Source organism: Phyllobates terribilis, unplaced genomic scaffold (assembly GCF_046119375.1).
Source record: "Phyllobates terribilis strain yellow unplaced genomic scaffold, ASM4611937v1 Scaffold_821__1_contigs__length_628702, whole genome shotgun sequence".
Lineage (NCBI taxonomy): Eukaryota > Metazoa > Chordata > Amphibia > Anura > Dendrobatidae > Phyllobates > Phyllobates terribilis.
In genome coordinates, this window is record NW_027363581.1 from 307,720 (window position 1) to 330,187 (window position 22,468).

Consider the following 22,468-nt stretch of genomic DNA (forward strand, 5'->3'; position numbering starts at 1 on the left):
CCTATACCAGACACGCCCCCTACCAACGCCCCACCCCCGCTGCCATGACAACCGAATTATTTAATGGCAGAAAGAGAGACCTTATATGAGCAGAGAAGTAGCGGCCGGAGCGCGGGGTCCGCACAGGTGAGCGCCCCCTATAACACAGTGTATGTACTGCACGTCAGCTCTATGGCAGACTGTCACCTGTGCTGGATCCAGGACGTGTTACACTTATATCTGTACAGAGACACAGAGGACGCAGCGGGGCCCTGTCGCCAGATATATATATGTGCGTGTGTGTGTGTGTATATACAGTATATATGTGTATGTATATGCTGTATTACTGTATATATGCATGTATATATGTACTAGCTATTGAACCCGTTCTACGCCCGGGTGGCGAGCATTTTTATTGGTATATGGTCTCCCATCCTGGTATTTGTGCTGCCCCCATCCTCTTGTGGTATGCATGGCACCCCTCACCCCCTAATCCTGGTATGCATGGCACCCCTCACCCCCTAATCCTGGTATGCATGGTCCCTCCACCCCCCAATCCTGGTATGTATGGTCCCCTCACCCCCAACCCTGGTATGCATGGCACACCTCACCCCCAATCATGGTATGTATGGTCCCCTCACCCCCCAATCCTAGTATGCATGGCACACCTCATTCCCCAATCCTGGTATGCATGGTCCCCTCACCTCCCAATCCTGGTATACATGGCACCCCTCACCCCCCAATCCTGGTATGCATGGCACCCCTCACCCCCAATCCTGGTATACATGGCACCCCTCATTCCCCAATCCTGGTATGCATGGCACCCCTCATTCCCCAATCCTGGTATGCATGGCACCCCTCATTCCCCAATCCTGGTATACATGGCACCCATCACCCCCCAATCCTGGTATGCATGGTCCCCTCACCCCCCAATCCTGGTATGCATGGTCCCCTCACCCCCCAATCCTGGTATGCATGGTCCCCTCACCCCCCAATCCTGGTATGCATGGTCCCCTCACCCCCTAATCCTGGTATACATGGCACCCCTCATTCTCCAATCCTGGTATGCATGGCACCCCTCACCCCCGAATACTGGTATACATGGCACACCTCATTCCCCAATCATGGTATGTATGGTCCCCTCACCCCCCAACCCTGGTATGCATGGCACACCTCACCCCCCAATCATGGTATGTATGGTCCCCTCACCCCCCAATCCTAGTATGCATGGCACACCTCACCCCCCAATCATGGTATGTATGGTCCCCTCACCCCCCAATCCTAGTATGCATGGCACACCTCATTCCCCAATCCTGGTATGCATGGTCCCCTCACCTCCCAATCCTGGTATACATGGCACCCCTCACCCCCCAATCCTGGTATGCATGCCACCCCTCACCCCCAATCCTGGTATACTTGGCACCCCTCATTCCCCAATCCTGGTATGCATGGCACCCCTCATTCCCCAATCCTGGTATGCATGGCACCCCTCATTCCCCAATCCTGGTATGCATGGCACCCCTCATCCCCAATCCTGGTATGCATGGTCCCGCCCCCCAATTCTGGTATACATGGCACCCCTCACCCCCAATCCTGGTATGCATGGTCCCCTCACCCCCCCAATTCTGGTATACATGGTACCCCTCACCCCCAATCCTGGTATGCATGGTACCCCCTCATCCCTATTCTGGTATCTATGGTACCCCCTCACATCCCCAATCCTGGTATGCATGGTACCCCTCACCCCCAATCCTGTTATGCATGGCACCCCTCACCCCCAATCCTGTTATGCATGGTCCCCTCACCCCCAATCCTGTTATGCATGGTCCCCTTACCCCCCAATCCTGGTATGCATGGCACCTCTCACCCCCCAATCCTGGTATGGATAGTCCCCTCACCCGCCAATCCTGGTATGTATGGTCCTCTCACCCCCCAATCCTGGTATGTATGGCACCCCTCACCCCCCAATCCTGGTATGTATGGCACCCCTCATCCCTATCATGCTACACACACATACAAGAAAATAAACACTTATACTCACCTTTCTTCCCTGTGCTCCAGCGCTGTTTCCCGTTCTGCTGGAGGCCGGGGGAGGAGTGCGGCGCCGAAGTACGCGTGTGCCCATACCACGCTGTCCGGCTCCATTTTGCTGAAGACACATTGCAAATGTGTCTTCAGTAAAATGGCGCCGGATAGCGCTATGCCTCCCTCTTCCCCCGGACTCCGGACCGAACAGAAGCGCCGCGGTAACGCTCATCCCGGTCAGGTAAGTATGTAAGTATGGCGCCAGAGATCGCGGTATGTGTTCAGTGTATACGCATACCGTGATCTCCAGCACCATACACTCCTCTTACCTGTAACGGCTCCATGCGTTCTTCAGTCTGGAGCCAGACTGTGCAGGCGTGTCGCACTAGCGCAGACTATAAAGGCTTCAGACAGAGGGTACTCTATATGTATGTATATATATATATGTATACTGTATATGTGTATATGCATACTGTATGTATATATATATGTATACTGTATATGTATACTGTATATGTGTGTATATATGTATACTGTATATGGGTGTGTATATGTATACTGTATATGGGTGTGTATATGTATACTGTATATGGGTGTGTATATATGTATACTGTATGTGTGTGTATATATATGTATACTGTATATGTGTGTGTATATCTATACTGTGTATATATGTATACTGTATATGGGTGTGTATATATGTATACTGTATATAGGTGTATATATATGTATACTGTAGATGTGTGTATATGTATACTGTATACACAAATTCTTTGGTCTTATTATCTTCATTTAATTTGCTTGCAAGGAAAAACACAAAAGAGAATGAAGCAAAAATAAAATCATTGATCATTTCACACAAAACTCCAAAAATGGGCCGGACAAAAGTATTGGCACCCTCAGCCTAATACTTGGTTGCACAACCTTTAGCCAAAATAACTGCGAACAACCGCATCCGGTAACCATCAATGAGTTTCTTACAATGCTCTGCTGGAATTGTAGACCATTCTTCTTTGGCAAACTTGTAGTGAGCTGGCCGTCTCTGGCTGTTCTGTGATAATTGATATAGAGCCTGTTACAGAAGTGATTACACAGGATGATGTTGCCACCTTGTGGCCAGAGGTTGCACCTGCGCAGGGTGTGATGACAGAGAAAAAGACTGAGCCTCCTGTGTCCCGCCCTAGAGAGTCACGTGACCAAAGTGGGAAGCAGGAAAAAGCGCGCGTAGAGTCTGCTGTGGTCTGTGAAAAGAGCCAGGACGGTGTGCAGGCCCTCGTGTGTGGCGCAGGAGAGACTCTCAACGTGATTTCTTCTATCTGACACCATATCCTCGGAGCCTTCCCCAGCTCCTGCACTGCTGAAGGATTCAGCTGTTACACTCCCTGCTACTGGAGTGTGGACTACATAAGGGGACCCACCAGAGCTTCTATCCGGATCAGAGAGACTGTAAGCGGGACCTCTGGCGAGAGGCCGAAGTATCCCTTCCTTTGTTTCCGCGAATTCTGCTGTTCCTGTTTTTTTTTCCGGCTGGGACGCCTTCCTGCAAAGACAGACAGGCCTGCGACGGGGGACACATCCTTCTGGAGTAAAGGACTGGTAACGTGTGAGTAGGGACAGTGAGGGTCAGCTTATCAGTACACGTTATTACTGTGCATATTTACGGTTGTCATTTATTGTTTTTTTTTCTTTGCTGTGTTAAAAATGTATGCGAGTAAAGATACGGTTGTCAAGATAGAGTCTGTGTGTGGGGATCTTGCTGGGCCAGATCATAGATACCAATGCGCGGCCTTGCCCGCGGTCACTTCAAACTGCTCCAGGTCCCTGATATTTGAAGGGTGCCTTCTCCAAACTGCCATTTTGCGATCTCTCCACAGGTGTTCTATGGGATTCAGGTCTGGACTCATTGCTGGCCACCTTAGAAGTCTCCAGTGCTTTCTCTAAAACCATTTTATAGTGCTTTTGGAAGTGTGTTTTGGGTCATTGTCCTGCTGGAAGACCCATGACCTCTGAGGGAAACCCAGCTTTCTCACACTGGGCCCTACATTATGCTGCAAAATTTGTTGGTAGTCTTCAGACTTCATAATGCCATGCACACGGTCAAGCAGTCCAGTGCCAGAGGCAGCAAAGCAACCCCAAAACATCAGGGAACCTCCGCCATGTTTGACTGTAGGGACCGTGTTCTTTTCTTTGAATGCCTCTTTTTTTTTCCTGTACACTCTATGTTGATGCTTTTTCCCAAAAAGCTCGACTTTTGTCTCATCTGACCAGAGAACATTCTTCCAAAACGTTTTAGGCTTTCTCAGGTAAGTTTTGGCAAACTCCAGCCTGGCTTTTTTATGTCTTGGGGTAAGAAGTGGGGTCTTCCTGGGTATCCTACCATACAGTCCCTTTTCATTCAGACGCCGACGGATAGTACGGGTTGACACTGTTGTAGCCTCGGACTGCAGGGCAGCTTGAACTTGTTTGGATGTTAGTCGAGGTTCTTTATCCACCATCCGCACAATCTTGCGTTGAAATCTCTCGTCAATTTTTTTTTCCGTCCACATCTAGGGAGGTTAGCCACAGTGCCATGGGCTTTACACTTCTTGATAACACTGCGCACAGAAGACACAGGAACATTCAGGTCTTTGGAGATGGACTTGTAGCCTTGAGATTGCTCATGCTTCCTCACAATTTGGTTTCTCAAGTCCTCAGACAGTTCTTTGGTCTTCTTTCTTTTCTCCATGCTCAATGTGGTACACACAAGGACACAGGACAGAGGTTGAGTCAACTTTAATCCATGTTAACTGGCTGCAAGTGTGATTTAGTTATTGCCAACACCTGTTAGGTGCCACAGGTAAGTTACAGGTGCTGTTAATTACACGAATTAGAGAAGCATCACATGATTTTTCAAACAGTGCCAATACTTTTGTCCACCCCCTTTTTTAGGTTTGGTGTGGAATTATATCCAATCTGGCTTTAGGACAATTCTTTTTGTGTTTTTTTCATTGAAGACAAATTAAATGAAGAGAATAATACCAAAGAATTTATGATTGCAATCATTTTCAGGAAGAAATTGAGCATTATCTGACAGAATTGCAGGGGTGCCAATACTTTTGGCCAGCACTGTATACTGTATATGGGCGTGTGTATATATATATATGTATACTGGTATGTGTGTGTATATGTGTGTATATGTGTGTATATATGTATACTGTATATGTGTGTATATATGTATACTGTATATGTGTGTATATATGTATACTGTATATGGGTGTGTATATATATATATATATCCTGTATATGGGTGTGTATATATATATACTGTATACTGGGTGTGTATATATGTATACTGTATAAGTGTGTATATATATATATATATATATACTGTATGTGTGTATATATATGTATACTGGTATATGTGTGTATATATGTATACTGTATATGGGTGTATATATGTATACTGTATATGTGTATATATATGTATACTGTATATGTGTGTATATATGTATACTGTATATATGTGTATATATGTATACTGTATATGGGTGTGTATATATATATATATATACTGTATATGGGTGTGTATATATATATACTGTATACTGGGTGTGTATATATGTATACTGTATAAGTGTGTATATATATATATATATACTGTATGTGTGTATATATATGTATACTGGTATATGTGTGTATATATATGTATACTGTATATGGGTGTATATATGTATACTGTATATGTGTATATATATGTATACTGTATATGTGTATATATATGTATACTGTATATGTGTGTATATATATGTATACTGTATATGGGTGTATATATGTATACTGTATATGTGTATATATATGTATACTGTATATGTGTATATATATGTATACTGTATATGTGTGTATATATATGTATACTGTATATGGGTGTATATATGTATACTGTATATGTGTATATATATGTATACTGTATATGTGTATATATATGTATACTGTATATGTGTGTATATATATGTATACTGTATATGGGTGTGTATATATATGTATACTGTATATGTGTGTATATATGTATACTGTATATGGGTGTGTATATGTATACTGTATATGGGTGTGTATATATGTATACTGTATATATGTGTATATATATGTATACTGTATATGGGTGGATATATACAGTACAGACCAAAAGTTTGGACACACCTTCTCATTTAAAGATTTTTCTGTATTTTCATGACTATGAAAATTGTACATTCACACTGAAGGCATCAAAACTATGAATTACCACATGTGGAATTATATACTTAACAAAAAAGTGTGAAACAACTGAAAATATGTCTTATATTCTAGGTTCTTCAGAGTAGCCCCCTTTTGCTTTGATGACTGCTTTGCACACTCTTGGCATTCTCTTGATGAGCTTCTAGAGGTAGTCACCGGAAATGGTCTTCACTTCACAGGTGTGCCCTGTCAGGTTTAATATGATAAAGTGCTTTATTCTTTGTCGGGTCCAGGGGTCCTGTAGAATGTGAATCCCTGAGGAACAGCGGATCCTTGGCTTGTGCCAAGACAGAAGAAAAGTTGCTGAACACTTGGTACCCCAAAGTGATCAATCTATTTGCCAATCAAGATGCCCTGCAGTTGATTAATGCGGACAAATTGGATTCCTTTTATAACTGCGTCTCGACTAGCGGGGTGCCTCAAGGGTCTGTCTTGGGCCCTATATTATTTAATATATTTATTAATGATCTAGTGGAAGGGTTGCATAGTAAAATAGCAATATTTGCAGATGATACTAAACTTTGTAACGTAGTTAATACAGATGAGGATAGGGCACAGCTACAGGAGGATTTAGATAAATTGGGGAGTTGGGCCAAAAAATGGCAAATGGGGTTCAATGCCGATAAATGTAAGGTCATGCACATGGGAAAGAAAAACAGCAGTCACCCATACATATTAAATGGGAAACCGTTGGGGAAATCTGACATGGAGAAGGACCTGGGCGTCTTGGTTAACAGCAAATTAAATTGGAGTGCCCAGTGTCAGGCAGCAGCTGCGAAGGCAAATAGAGTCATGGTATGCATCAGAAGAGGAATAGGGGCATATGATGAGAACATTGTTCTTCCTCTGTATAAAGCGCTGGTAAGGCCGCACTTAGAATATTGTGCACAGTTCTGGGCTCCGGTGCTCAGGAAAGACATATTGGAGCTAGAGAGGGTACAAAGGAGGGCGACTAAGGTAATAAAGGGAATGGAGGGACTAGAATACCCAGAGAGGTTGTCCAAATTAGGCCTATTTACGTTGGAAAAGAGAAGGCTTAGGGGAGACCTCATAAACATGTATAAATACATCAGGGGGCTGTACAGAGATCTCTCCCATGACCTGTTTATACCAAGGATGGTGACAAAGACGAGGGGGCACACTATGCGTCTGGAGGAAAGGAGGTTCCTGCACCAGCATAGAAGGGGATTCTTTACGGTCAGAGCCGTGAGACTCTGGAACTCTCTGGGAGAGGAAGTGGTGATGTCCAACTCACTTAATGAGTTCAAGAGAGGACTGGACGCCTTTCTTGAGAACAATAAAATTACGTCTTATGCTTAGTGATAGTTAATTAATCCAGGGATTTAATCTGACTGCCAGATTGGAGTCGGGAAGTGAATTTTTCCTCAATGATGTAAATTGGCCTATACCGCATGGTTTTTTTTTGCCTTCCCCTGGATCAACGCTGCGGAATAGCTGCAGTGCACAAGAAATAGGCTGAACTGGATGGACGCTTGTCTTTTTTCGGCCTTTTAAACTATGTAACTATGTAACTATGTAACTGTGTAACACTTATGTCCAAGCAGGTAAAGGCGGCTGCAAGATCCGTGATATATAAGGATTCATGTTCATTATTGTATCTCTGGATCAGACATAGACTCAGAGTGATACAACTAAATAGACCCTATAGGGGTAAAGTTGGCATATCCGGGGGGAAATATATCCCAGATTTGCCAAACTGAGCCAACTCATGAAACACATAGGAGAAGAAAGAGTTAATTGGCGTAAAAAATATAAATTTTTATTCCATCAAGTTAAAAAACGTACATAGTAAAAAGAGAAATGACATAATACGGATAGTATAAAGACACTAATTAGATTACCAATGTAGCAAGATATGTTACAAAGTATACATATATGGTCACGCATATGGTCACAGTGGGACATGAGCAATATAGATAATATAGCATAAGGTTAGTATATCAAGACAATCCAATGAGTGTAATAATATATCAAAAAGTAATCCATAAGTATTCCATAGTCATTGGATTTACACTTGCCATATGCATCAGGTATCCATCTAAATAATGCTCCTGCCCACAAATAATCAGATACATGTCACATAAAACATTTTTTAAGGTAGTCTCTTACCACAAAGAGTGCCAAAAAGGAGGGTAAAGTGCATAAAGGAGCGCACAGTGGCAGAGTGGTATTCCCATCTCATATATGTATGGCACTTCCACAGTCTGAGGACGCACATTCGGCTGAAGTATATTGCTGCGCAGGGACATGCCGGGTCCCTGAGCTGCAATGCATGCCGCCAGCCAATCAAAGGCCAGTAGCTGATGTCGGCGTGCCAGTCACGAGCGACGCATGGAAGTGACGTCATGCGCTGCCCTTGCCGGCACACTGAAATCAGCTACAGAAGAAGACGCCGCATGTCGTGGGAGCGCAGGAAGGTAAGAAGAATCATTTATTTTTGTTTATTTAATGTATTACAAAAGAACAACAGAACATTATACCAGGAAAGGGCCAAGGATGGGGAGCATTAGACAAGGAAGGGGCTCAGGGTGGGGAGAATTAGACAAGGAAGGGGCCCAGGATGGGGAGCATTATATAAAGAAGGGGCCCAGGATGGGGAACATTATACAAGGAAAGGGCCCAGGATAGGGAGCATTGTACCAGAATGGGGGTCATTATACCATGACATGGGCCAGGATGAAGGACATTACACCAGGAAGGGCACAAGGATGGAGGTCATTATACCAGAATGGGGCCTAGGATGGGGGACAGGATACCAGGATGGAGGACATTGTTATAGGATGGGGGACATTGTACCAGGATTGGGGACATTGTTACAGGAAGGGGCCAGGATGGGGGACATTATTACAGTAAGAGGCCCAGGACCAAGGACATTATACCAGGAAGGAGCCCAGGATTGGGACGTTATTGCTGAAAGGGGCTCAGGATGGGGGGTATTATACACAGAAGGTGGATATTATAACAGGAAGAGGCCCAGGATCGGGGATATTATAACAGGAAGGGGCGCAGGATGGGGAACATTATACCAGGAAGGGGCCTAGAATGAGAGACATTATTATAGGATGGGGCTACAATGGGAAACATCCAAGGCAGGGACGAACACGCGCATCATTATCGGATCTAGAATGCTACAAGGGCCCATACATCTGACCAACATGCTGGTGGGGGCCCAGGTCCAAATTTTGCACATCTGCAGGAACATGGCATATGGCTTAACAGTATGTCATATGTTGGGAAGGGGTTAAGCTACAGCACATTACATAGCCTCTTGCAGCTATATCAATGGAAAAATTAAAAAATGTATGGCTTTTTGAAGAAGGGAAGGAAAAAATGCAAAACAAAAAATTATCCGGTCCTGAAGGGATTAAGGAGTTCCCACCCACAGTAAATGTTGTCACTCAGCTTAAAATCTTCACTTGCTTATTAGCAGAAGCTAAGGTTTCATTAGGATCTCCGAGGCTAAAGTTACATGCGGCTCCAGCTTACATGTAAAGGGGATGGTATCAAGGAGTCTCACCAAACTTTCCCTACAAATGTCCAACAATTCAGAATTCATATCCATTGATAATTTATCTTCTAAAATGATAGCATTTTTTTTCTATCCTTTTCATTTTATGTGTAATTAACTTTTTGCTCTCCTCCTTTAAGCAATGGGAGGAACGACTGATAAGGATCCAGGAAACCATTGATGAATGGCTGAAGGTGCCGACCCAGTGGCTTTAATCTTCTCTTCTGAGGACATCATGCAGCAAATGCCTGAAGAAGGACGCTTATTCCAGACTGTGGACAGAAACTGGAGAGAGATCATGAAACATTGCGTTAAAGACCCGAAGGTAAATGGATGCTTCATGGTGGACTGATACAAGAAAGCACGGTCATCTTGCATCCAGGATTGATGTTTTCCAAGAGTCCGTGTCCTGATGCTTCCATCACAAGGATCCCGGGTTATGGGGCTCCGCATTGCCTGGACTCCAGCCTCCCGCATCTTCTATTTTCTATCCAAATAGGTTCTAATTTTTCTTTTAATATAAACTATTGGCACAATAGTCAATGAATGTGACCTTTTTTCAGTCTCTATAACTATATAATGGAATCTTACTTATGGGCTATCTACTTTGTTTTAGGTTTTAAGCGCCACTTCTCTGACCGGACTTCTGGAGAAACTTCAGGACAGCAATGTGCTTCTGGATAAAATCATGAAAGGGCTGAATGCCTATCTGGAGAAGAAGAGGCTTTTTTCCCACGGTATAGTCCTTTCACTTGTTGCAATGATTGTATATATTCCTTAAATATTTTTTTTTCTTATTTAAACGCATTGAAATCATTTTTGTAATTGGATTTCATTAATAATTTTGCACTGTTTGCCTTCTATTGGCTCTGTGTTGCGCTGGCTATTGGACTTATTTTTAATCTGTCTTTTTTCAGCTCCTCTTAGCCGATTTATGACCACAGATCACATCAAAGCTGAATGTGCAGGAAACAAAAAGCCTAACGGTGCAACATTTTTAATGAAACTGAATTGTCGCAAATACTCGCAATTAAATGGGTATTCCCATCTCCAAGATCCTATCCCAATATGTAGTAGGCGTAGTAATAATAATAATATTAGCAAATACCTCCAATTAGAAGTGTAGTATAGTTCTTCTGATTCACTATGTCGCTTTCCCCATGTGCAAGGCATTGCAGTAGCTTCGGTATCCATGGTTACGACCACTCATATAGTGACAGTTATTTGCTAGTGGTCGTAACCTAAGCTACTGCAATGCCCTGCACATGGGGTAAGCAACAAAACAAATCAGAAGAACTATACTAAACTTCTAATTGGAGGTATTTGCTAATATTATTATTATTACGCATACTACATATTGGGGTAGAATCCTGGAGATGGGAATACACATTTCAGTTAAATAAAAAAAAGTTCCCAAAGCTGGATAGCCCCTTTAAGCTAACCATACGCATGACATATGAGATACCCGTGGTCTGAATGGTTATTTGGCTATTTCTCCTGACTCCCACCTATTCTGCTGAACAGTCATGTGGTTTTAATGGGGAGAGAGGAGAAAGTCGGTACTGGACACCTCCGGCAGCGGGTTATCTCCCCTGAGAACCAAAAGACCGGGTATTGAAATCCCATCTGCCCGATCCTTCTGGCCCTGACATCCTCTATCGGGGGAGAGTCAGGAGACCCCCATACACATCAGTGGGTAGGCCGGTCCTGCTGCAATCGTCAGGTTTAAACTATTTTAATCCAATGTGTATGGGGACTGAATCTTTACTTTAAAGCTTTGCTTTTCTATTTTCTCACATAGACACTAATACAAATGGCGCCTGACCCAATACTTTAATGACATCTTTATCATATTGTGCATTTTCGCTTTAGCTTTTTCTTCCTGTACAACAATGAAATGCTAGAAATTCTCTCTGAGACTAAAGATCCTCTGCGGGTCCAACCACATCTAAAGAAGGGCTTTGAAGGCATAGCAAAGCTGGAGCTCCTTCCTAACCTGGACATCAAAGCCATGTACAGCACCGAGGGGGAACGCGTAGAGCTCATCCAGACCATCTCCACCTCTGAGGCTCGGGGGGCCGTGGAGAAGTGGCTCATCCAAGGGGAAGATGTCATGTTAAGGAGCGTGCATGATGTTATTGCTCGGTCACGAATGGTACGGATCTACCTACAGACCAAAAGCATTAATTGGAACTAATCTAGTCTATATATATAATCGTCTTATCCCGTCTGTCTGTCTGTCTGTGTGTCTGTCTGTCCAGGAAATCCCGCGTCGCTCATTGGTCCGGCAGCGGCCAATCAGCGCCGGGGGATTTCTAAAAAAAGATGGCGGCCGTTAGCGGCTCATCTGCGGGACGGAGCTGAGCGGCGATGCAGCCGGGAGATGACCGGCGCAAGGCGCTCATCTCCCGGCCGGCAACAGCAGAAGGAACCCGACCGACGGACCCATCTGCGGGATGGAGATGCAGCCGGAAGATGAGCGTCGCGAGGTGCTCATCTCCCGGCCGGTAGCAGCGGAAGGACCGCCGGCGTCGCTGACCTCCATGCGGAAGGGAGGACCGGGGAGCGGCGCTGCGGGTCGGGATACTTCTGCTGTGAGCGCCCGCTATGTCCCGGGTTCTCGCAGCGGAAGTAGCCGCACAGGCAGCGCCGCTCCCCGGTCCTCACCAAGACGATTCGATGATTGATCGCGGTCTTCGGACCCGACCAATCACTGATCTTAGCGCAAAACTTAAACACCGCTGTGCTGATCGGTCGCCGACGCTGCCCGCGACCAATCACCGATCTTGGCTCCACATTTAAACACCGCTGTGGTGATTGGTCGCGGCCGATATTTAAATTTGGCGCCAAAATCGGTGATTGGTCGCGGCCGATATTTCAATTTGGCGCCCAAATCGGTGATTGGTCGCGGTCAGCGTCCGCGACCAATCAGCACAATAGTGTTTAACTTTGGCGCCAAGATCAGTCATTGGTCGCGGGCCAAGACAGCGACCAATCACCGATTTGTGCGGCACTTTTAAATAGCGTCCGTGACCAATTGGATGTCAGCGCCGCTCCCCGGTCCTCCCTTCACACCCTAGCCGCATGGATGTCAGCGCCGCTCCCCGGTCCTCCCTTCACACCCTAGCCGCATGGATGTCAGCGCCGCTCCCCGGTCCTCCCTTCACACCCTAGCCGCATGGATGTCAGCGGCGCTGCCTGTGCGGATACTTCCGCTCCGAGAACCCGGGACATGAGCGGGCGCTCGCAGCAGAAGTATCTGGACTCGCAGCGCCGCTCCCCGGTCCTCCCTTAACACCCTAGCCGCTGATGTCCCCACTGTATCCGCATGGTCTTACAAAGGTCCGGACATTTGTGTTAAAAATCGCTGATTGGTCGCTGGCGCTGCCCGCGACCAATCACCGATTTGGGCGCCAAATTTAAATATCAGCCGCGACCAATCAGCACAGCGGTGTTTAAATGTGGAGCCAAGATCGGTGATTGGTCGCGGCCGATATTTAAATTTGGCGCCCAAATCGGTGATTGGTCGCGGGCAGCGCCAGCGACCAATCAGCGATTTTTAACACAAATGTCCGGACCTTTGTAACACCATGCGGATACTGTGGGGACATCAGCGGCTAGGGTGTGAAGGGAGGACCAGGGAGCGGCGCTGCGGGTCGTGATACTTCTGCTCCGAACGCCCGCTCATGTCCCGGGTTCTCGGAGCGGAAGTATCCGCACAGGCAGCGCCGCTGACATCCATGCGGCTAGGGTGTGAAGGGAGGAACGGGGAGCGGCGCTGACATCCAATTGGTCGCGGACGCTATTTAAAAGTGCCGCACAAATCGGTGATTGGTCGCGGTCTTGGCCCACAACCAATCACGGATCTTGCCGCAAAAGTTAAACACTACGGTGCTGATTGGTCGCGGACGCTGACAGCGACCAATCACCGATTTTGGCGCCACATTCAAATATCGGCCGCGACCAATCACCGATCTTGGCTCCACATTTAAACACCGCTGTGCGGATTGGTCGCGGACGCTATTTAAATGTGGCACCAAAATCGGTGATTGGTCGCGCCCAGCGTCGGCGACCAATCAGCACAGCGGTGTTTAAATGTGGAGCCAAGATCGGTGATTGGTCGCGGCCGATATTTGAATGTGGCGCCCAAATCGGTGATTGGTCGCTGTCAGCGTCCGCAACCAATTAGCACCGTAGTGTTTAACTTTGGCCGCAAGATCAGTGGTTGGTTGCGGGCCAAGTCGGCGATCAATCACCGATTTGTGCGGCACATTTAAATAGCGGCCGCGACCAATTGGATGTCAGCGCCGCTCCCCGGTGCTCCCTTCACGCCCTAGCCGCATGGATGTCAGCGCCGCTGCCTGTGCGGATACTTCCGCTCCGAGAACCCGGGACATGAGCGGGCGCTCGCAGCAGAAGTATCCCGACCCGCAGCGCCGCTCCCCGGTCCTCCCTTCACACCCTAGCCGCTGATGTCCCCACAGTATCCGCATGGTGTTACAAAGGTCCGGACATTTGTGTTAAAAATCGCTGATTGGTCGCTGACGCTGCCGCCGACCAATCACCGATTTAGGCGCCAAATTTAAATATCGGCCGCGACCAATCACCGATCTTGGCTCAACATTTAAACACCGCTGTACTGATTGGTCGCGGACGCTATTTAAATGTGCCGCCAAAATTGGTGATTGGTCGCGCACAGCGTCGGCGACCAATCAGCACAGCGGTGTTTGAATTTGCCGCCAAGATCGGTGATTGGTCGCGGCCAGCGCCAGCGACCAATCAGCGATTTTTAACACAGATGTCCTGACCTTTGTAACACCATGCGGATACTGTGGGGACATCAGTGGCTAGGGTGTGAAGGGAGGACCGGGGAGCGGCGCTGCGAGTCCGGATACTTCTGCTGCGAGCGCCCACTCATGTCCCGGGTTCTTGCAGCGGAACTATCCGCACAGGCAGCGGCGCTGACATCCATGCGGCTAGGGTGTGAAGGGAGGACCGGGGAGCGGCGCTGACATCCAATTGGTCGCGGCCGCTATTTAAATTTAAATGTGGCGCCAAAATCGGTGATTGGTCGCGCCCAGCGTCGGCGACCAATCAGCACAGCGGTGTTTAAATGTGGAGCCAAGATCGGTGATTGGTCGCGGCCGATATTTAAAATTGGCGCCCAAATCGGTGATTGGTCGCGGGCAGCGCCAGCGACCAATCAGCGATTTTGAACACAAATGTCCGGACCTTTGTAACACCCTGCGGATACTGTGGGGACATCAGCGGCTAGGGTGTGAAGGGGGGACCGGGGAGCGGCGCTGCGGGTCGGGATACTTCTGCTCCGAGCGCCCGCTCATGTCCCGGGTTCTCGCAGCGGAAGTAGCCGCACAGACAGGGGCGCTCCCCTGTCCTCTCTAATACGATTCCGCTCCCCGCTCCTCACCAATACGATTCGCTGATTGGTCGCGCTCTCCACACCCGACCAATCAGTGATCTTGGCGCTAAAGTTAAACACCGCTCTGCTGATTGTTCGCGTCCGCTGCCCGCAACCAATCACCGATTTGGGCGCCACATTTAAATAGCGGCCGCGACCATTCACCGATCTTGCCGCCACATTTAAACACTGCTGTGCTGATTGGACGCGGACGCCGGACGCGTCCAATCAACGAGATTGGCGCCAAATTTAAGCAACGCTCTGCTGATTGATCGCGGTCGCTGGCCGAGATCAATCAGCAGTATTGGCGCAAAATTTAAACAACACTCTGCTGATTGGTCGCGGTTGTCGGCCGTGACCAGTCAGCAGTATTGGCGCCAAATTTAAACCTCACTCTGCTGATTGGTCGCAACCACCGGCCGCGACCAATCTGCGTTTTTGGTGCCAAATTTAAACAACGCTCTGCTGATTGGTCACGGTCGCCGGCCGAGACCAATCAGCAGCATTGGGGCCAAATGTAAACCCCGCTGTGCTGATTGGTCGCGGTCGCTGGCAAAGACCCATCAGCATTATTGGTGCCAAATTTAAACCCTGCTCTACTGATTGGTCGCAGCCGCCAGCCGCGACTAATCAGCGATTTTGGTGCCAAATTTAAACACCGCACTGCTGATTGGTCGCGGCCGCCAGCCGCGACCAATCAGCGAGATTGGCGCCAAATTTAAACGCCGCTCTGCTGATTGGTCGCGGCCGCCATCCGCGACCAATCAGCGAGATTGGCGCCAAATTTAAACAACGCTCTGCTGATTGGTCGCTGTCGCCGGCCTCGACCAATCAGCGATTTTGGCACCAAATTTAAAGAATGCTCTGCTGTTTGGTCACGGCCGGCGACCAATCTGTGATTTTGGCGCCGAATTTAAACCCCACTCTGCATCGCTCTGCTGATTGGTCGCGGTCGGCGGCCATGACCAGTCAGCAGTATTGGCGCCAAATTTAAACACCGCTCGGCTGATTGGTCGCGACTAATCAGCGATTTTGGTGCCAAATTTAAACACGCTCTCCAGTCCTCACTAACACGGTTCGCTGATTGGTCGCGGCCGCCGCCCGCGACCAATCATCGATATTGCCGCCAAATTTAAACACCGCTTTGCTGATTGGTCGCGGTTGCCGAACGCGACCAATCAGCGATTTTGGCGCCAAATTTAAACACAGCTCTGCTGATTGCACCCGGTCGGCCGCATACCTATTCTAGAATACCCGATGCATTAGAATCGGGCCACCATCTAGTTCTTTTATATTTGTATAAGATTATTTGGCGGCAGTGAATGATTTGTGGATGATGTATCTCTTGCAATAGAGCCAGGTAGCAGATCTTCTACCTGCAATCGGTAGAAATGAATTTGCTAGATAATACTAGTAAGGTTGTCCCTCTCTTAAATGCTTCTGTCAACGTAATTTAACTTTCTTTTTTAAAAGGCATACCCTGCGACTGCAAGAAAAGACTGGGTGAGGGAATGGCCGGGCAGGTCGTGCTCTGTGTGTCTCATGTTCTGGACAAGTGAAGTGCATGAAGCTATCGGCAGTGGCCTGGAGGTACGGCATAAGCTCCTTTACTGATCAAGGTTGCTTCACTATAAACAGTCATGGCCGGAAGTGTTGGCACCCTTGAAGTTGTTCCAGAAAATGAAGTATTTTTCCATAAAAAATTGCATGTGTATTTTCTGTTATACACATGTTTATTTCCTTTGTATGTATTGGAACAACACAAAAAAAGGCAAATTGGATATAATTTCACACAAAACCCCATAAATGGGTCGGACAAAATTGTTGGCATCTTTCCAAAATTGTGGGTAAACAATTTTGTTTCAAGCATGTGATGCTCGTTCAAACTCACCTGTGGCAAGTAAAAGGTGCGGGCAATATGAAAATCACACCTGAAACCTGATACAAAGGGGAAAAGTTGACTCAGTCTTTGCGTTTTTACGTGCCACACTAAGCAGGGAGAACAGAAAGAGGAGGAGAGAACTGTCTGAGGACTTGAGAACCAAAATTGTTGACTAATATCTTCTTTTTGTGTTGTTCCAATATACACAAATGAAATAAACATGTGAACAACAAAACGTGTAATTGTAATAATTTTCTGGGAGAAATACATATATATACATTCATAGACAGACTTCATGAGTTCTCCTGCTAATAGACTGTCATACCCAGAGACGCAGCTTATAGGAGTTTCCAGGGGGGGATATACCATTGGTGCAACAGAGGTAAGGGGACCCACATTCACATCCAAAGATGCAAGCAGCTTATTTCACAGTACGTTATTAGACTGCAAAGAGCCCATGTAGTGTTCTTGCCCAGGGGTCTTCTCCTGGGGGTTGCAGTTGTACAGCGGCTCAATATCTTGAAGGTACCCAAAAGGCTCCATAGTATTGTTGGGATTTTGCATTGATTCATGCATCTTGTCTAGAGATGCGCAACTAAATTTGCAGGACCTTGGTCTAAGAGAGCAGGTTAGTAGTCTGTGGCTGTTGGATGGGAGCCTTGCTAACCGCCTCTTACATGCCGGCATCCCTGGCTCCTCTTTTGATTAGCCGGCCAGGCGTGATGTCATTTGTGCCTCACACCACAACTATGACATCGACATCAAAAGAGGAGCCGGAGATGCCGGTTCACGGGGCTCCGGTCCTGCGGCCGTGGAATACTGACCGGACTGTTGGACCAGAGTCCTGCAAATCCATTCGCTCATCTCTACTCTCGTCATATCTACCAATAAGGGAAGACATTGTATGGGATTTCCCATAATACCAGCATAAAATTAATCCATCTGCATTGAGTTTTCCATGCTGTTTGTAGCAGGGTTTTATAGAGGTACATCTGGGTATTTGGAGCAATTTGCGAGGAGGCAAATTGTCCCAGCAGACTCGCAGCACATTGGGGGCTCTCGTCACCATAGAGGGGCACGCTCGTGACGTGGTCAGGGAAATGATCGAAACAGGTTTGTGCAAACATCATGGCTGGCAGCAAACTTTCCAATACCATGTTCTATTTATTATACACTACATGGAGAAAGGTATTGTGCCCCCTCCACATTACACCTACAGGGGCTTTTATGGCCTCCTATTCTAATCCATATCCAGGATGTTAATATGGAGTCCGTCCCTCTACAGATATCACAGCTCAGTATGCCGAGCACCTTCATACATTTCACCATATTCCTATGTTCTTTCCATATCTATGTTATGTTCCCCCCTCTTTTCTTTGAGTTTTCATAGGACACAATTGATCTTGTCACAGTAAAGCAATCTTGGGGTGTACTTACAATGACGTCTATGGGGCAGTAGTCATTTCTGCATATTGAGATGGTGGTCCCTATATAGGAATGTTTTGGCATCTGTAGGTGTCGGCATCCCCTGTATATGACTCATTGCCACAATTGATCTTCTTTATAGTCAGTGGTTTGGATGGCCTAGGTGCGGTTTGTAATATTTTCTATCAATGGTGTGTGTGCCCTCCTCTGTGCAGTGTCGTTCTATAACCATGGATGGACTAATAAAGGGGTTTTATGTCAATTCCTTTAATGACCTTTTGTTCGGTTTCTTTGTAGGTATTATGTCATTCTCCGAGTGGTCAGCCATTCTAAGCCTGAGCAGACATATGGCAATGTAATTGATGTGTGCCTGACATTGCTCTTCCCTATGTGGCGGTGACATATTTATGCTGCCATTCTCCAGTATTTGTTCTAATTAATCATCCTAAAGGTGTTTAGTGGGGTTGAGGTTGAGAACGTGTGGGAAACAGTTCTGCTCTTCTATTCCCTTAGGGTTGGAAGCTACAATTGTTTAAAATGTCTTGTGCTGAAGCATTAAGATATCTTTTCACTGGAACTAAGGGGCCTAGACCACCCCCTAAAAACAAGGCCATACCTCCACCACCAAACTGCCCAGCGGGCACAATGCAGTTAATAGGGTAACGTTCTCCTGGCATTCACCAAATCCAGACTCGTCCATCAGATGCCAGATAGAGAAGTGTGATCCGTCACTGCACAGAACAGGTCTCCTCCAGAGTCCTGTGGTGGCGGCTTCACACCACTCCATCCGACGCTCGGCATCGTGCTTGGTGATGTAAGGCTGCATGCAGCTGCTCGGCCATAAAGCTCCAGGCGGGGGCGCAGTGTTTGTGGTGATGTTGTTACCAAAGTAGATCTGGACTCTGCAGTTATGGAGTCAGGAGAGCGTTCTGCCCTCTGCTCCTCAGCACTCAGTGACCCCGCTCTGTAATGTTCTGGGGTCTCCTGAGTTGCTGCAGTTCCTTCCACTCCTTAATAATATCACTCACATGTGATGGGGGAAGATTTAGGAGGGAAGAAATGTAATATCCAGACTTGTTACCCCGGTGGCTCCTATTACAGGACCGCGCTGGTATCAGAGAGCTCTGCACCACCAGCCGTTCTGTCATATGTTAGTAACAGCACACAGCATGGGAGGGCGGATGTTATACACCGGGGGCGTGGGGATTGATGTTATACACTGGTGGGGGGCGAGAGTCTTAATGTTATACAAGGCCGAGGGGCCAGATGTTATACCCTAGGGGTACGAGGGGCTAGATGTTATACTGTCCGAGGGCTGGATGTTATACACTGAGGAGCAAGGGGACGGATATTATATACCGGGGTGAGGGGACGGATATTATACACCGGGGGCGTGGGGACGGATATTATACACCAGGGGCGAGGGAACGGATATTATACACCAGGTGCGAGGGGACGGATATTATACACCAGGGGTGAGGGGACGGATATTATACACCAGGGGCGAGGGGACGGATATTATACACCGGGGGGCGTGGGGACGGATATTATACACCGGGGGGCGTGGGGACGGATATTATACACCAGGTGCGAGGGGACGGATATTATACACCAGGGGCGAGGGGACGGATATTATACACCAGGGGCGAGGGGACGGATATTATTCACCAGGGGTGAGGGGACGGATATTATTCACCAGGGGTGAGGGGACGGATATTATACACCAGGTGCGAGGGGACGGATATTATACACCAGGTGCGAGGGGACGGATATTATACACCAGGGGCGAGGGGACGGATATTATACACCAGGGGCGAGGGGACGGATATTATACACCAGGGGCGAGGGGACGGATATTATACACCAGGGGCGAGGGGACGGATATTATACACCGGGGGGCGTGGGGACGGATATTATACACCGGGGGGCGTGGGGACGGATATTATACACCAGGGGCGAGGGGACGGATATTATACACCAGGGGCGAGGGGACGGATATTATACACCAGGGGCGAGGGGACGGATATTATTCACCAGGGGTGAGGGGACGGATATTATACACCAGGGGTGAGGGGACGGATATTATACACCAGGGGCGAGGGGACGGATATTATACACCAGGGGTGAGGGGACGGATATTATACACCAGGGGCGAGGGGACGGATATTATACACCAGGGGCGAGGGGACGGATATTATACACCAGGGGCGGGGGGACGGATATTATACACCGGGGCGAGGGGACGGATATTATACACCGGGGGGGCGAGAGGCCAGATGTTATACACAAGGGGGAGGGAGCGAGGGGACAGATGTTATACACCGGGGCTGGGGGCCGGATATTATGCAAAGAAGGGCTTGGGGTTGGATGTTATACAGTGGGGTTGAGGGGATGGATTTTATACACTGGCGGGGGGGGGCGAGGGGACGGATATTATACACCGGGGGGGCGAGAGGCCGGATGTTATACACCAGGGGGAGGGAGCGAGGGGACAGATGTTATACACCGGGGCTGGGGGCCGGATGTTATACCCTGGGGGCCAGATGTTATGCAATGGAGCGCTTGGGGTTGGATGTTATACAGTGGGGTTGAGGGGATGGATTTTATACACTGGCGGGGGGGGCGAGGGGAGAGATGTTATACTAAACTAGGGGCGAGGGGTGGATGTTATACATCGGGGGAGGCGAGAGGCCGGATTTTATAAACTGGGGGCTGAGAGTCCGGATGTTATACACCGTGGGCAATGGGACTAAATGAAAAAAGCAGAATTTGGTGACTAGGAGTTTTGTCCTATAATGTATGTGCATTTGCCTTCCCTTTAGAAACTCTCCCTTGTGATTCTGCAGTGTCTTAGAGGTTGACTATCTTTTCCTACATTCCTCAGGAGTTTCTCATGAATAGACTTCCGGTGGCTTGCCCAACTCCGCTATTACTGGGAGAATGAGAATGCGAGAGTGCGAATCATCAACTGCAATGTGAAGTCCGCCTATGAGTACCTGGGCAGCTCCCCACGCCTGGTCATCACTCCGCTCACTGACAGATGCTAGCGGACTCTGCTATGATGTGATGGGTTATGCTCAGAAATGTTTTTGACTTTTGTATGATGCATGAAACTTATTAGCAATTATTATTGATATTTCATACCAGTTCTTTCATGTTTCATTGGTAGATCGGTGCTTTTTATCTAAATCTTGGTGGAGCTCCAGAAGGTCCGGCCGGCACAGGAAAAACTGAGACCACCAAAGATTTGGCCAAGGCGCTGGCCGTGCAGTGTGTGGTCTTTAACTGCTCTGATGGTTTGGACTACATAGCAATGTCAAAGGTACATACAATGTTAAGCTGCTCCATTGCAGATAATAAACTGACTCCATCCGATGTTCTGCTGACATCTTTTGATTATATAGTACAGACCAAAAGTTTGGACACACATTCTCATTTAAAGATTTTTCTGTATTTTCATGACTATGAAAATTGTACATTCACACTGAAAGCATCAAAACTATGAATTAACACATGTGGAATTATATACTTAACAAAAAAGTGTGAAACAACTGAAAATATGTCTTATATTCTAGGTTCTTCAAAGTAGCCACCTTTTGCTTTGATGACTGCTTTGCACACTCTTGGCATTCTCTTGATGAGCTTCAAGAGGTAGTCACCGGAAATGGTTTTCACTTCACAGGTGTGCCCTGTCAGGTTTAATAAGTGGGATTTCTTGCCTTATAAATAGGGTTGGGACCATCAGTTGTGTTGTGCAGAAGTCAGGTGAATACACAGCTGATAGTCCTACTGAATAGACTGTTAGAATTTGTATTATGGCAAGAAAAAAGCAGCTAAGTAAAGAAAAACGAGTGGCCATCATTACTTTAAGAAATGAAGGTCAGTCAGTCCGAAAAATTGGGAAAACTTTGAAAGTGTCCCCAAGTACAGTTGCAAAAACCATGAAGCGCTACAAAGT

General features: G+C 47.2%; 1 protein-coding gene across 2 annotated transcripts; it reads left to right on the forward strand.

Moving 5' to 3' along the window:
* Nucleotides 1-39: 39 nt before the first annotated feature.
* LOC141240298 (dynein axonemal heavy chain 12-like) lies at nucleotides 40-22,002 on the forward strand. 2 transcript variants are annotated; one of them, XM_073668628.1, is made up of 7 exons: nucleotides 40-126; nucleotides 6,328-6,434; nucleotides 9,925-10,109; nucleotides 10,401-10,521; nucleotides 11,657-11,939; nucleotides 16,677-16,793; nucleotides 21,395-22,002. In XM_073668628.1, the coding sequence occupies exons 3-5, from the start codon at nucleotides 9,969-9,971 to the stop codon at nucleotides 11,686-11,688; spliced, it is 294 nt and encodes a 97-aa protein (XP_073524729.1). In that variant the 5' UTR covers nucleotides 40-126; nucleotides 6,328-6,434; nucleotides 9,925-9,968; the 3' UTR covers nucleotides 11,689-11,939; nucleotides 16,677-16,793; nucleotides 21,395-22,002. The 2 variants fall into 2 exon arrangements, with proteins under 2 accessions (XP_073524729.1, XP_073524728.1); XM_073668627.1 differs by lacking the exon at nucleotides 6,328-6,434 and having other exon boundaries at nucleotides 44-126.
* The last annotated feature ends 466 nt before the right edge of the window (nucleotides 22,003-22,468 follow it).

What these genes read in the sequence shown, in the direction of transcription:
- LOC141240298 (XM_073668628.1), top strand. Translation starts at nt 9,969, where the DNA reads ATGGCTGAAGGTGCCGACCCAGTGGCTTTAATCTTCTCTTCTGAGGAC. An exon ending in ATTGCGTTAAAGACCCGAAG is followed by an intron (nt 10,110 to 10,400) that starts GTAAATGGATGC and finishes ACTTTGTTTTAG; the next exon opens with GTTTTAAGCGCCACTTCTCT. An exon ending in GAAGAGGCTTTTTTCCCACG is followed by an intron (nt 10,522 to 11,656) that starts GTATAGTCCTTT and finishes TTTTCGCTTTAG; the next exon opens with CTTTTTCTTCCTGTACAACA.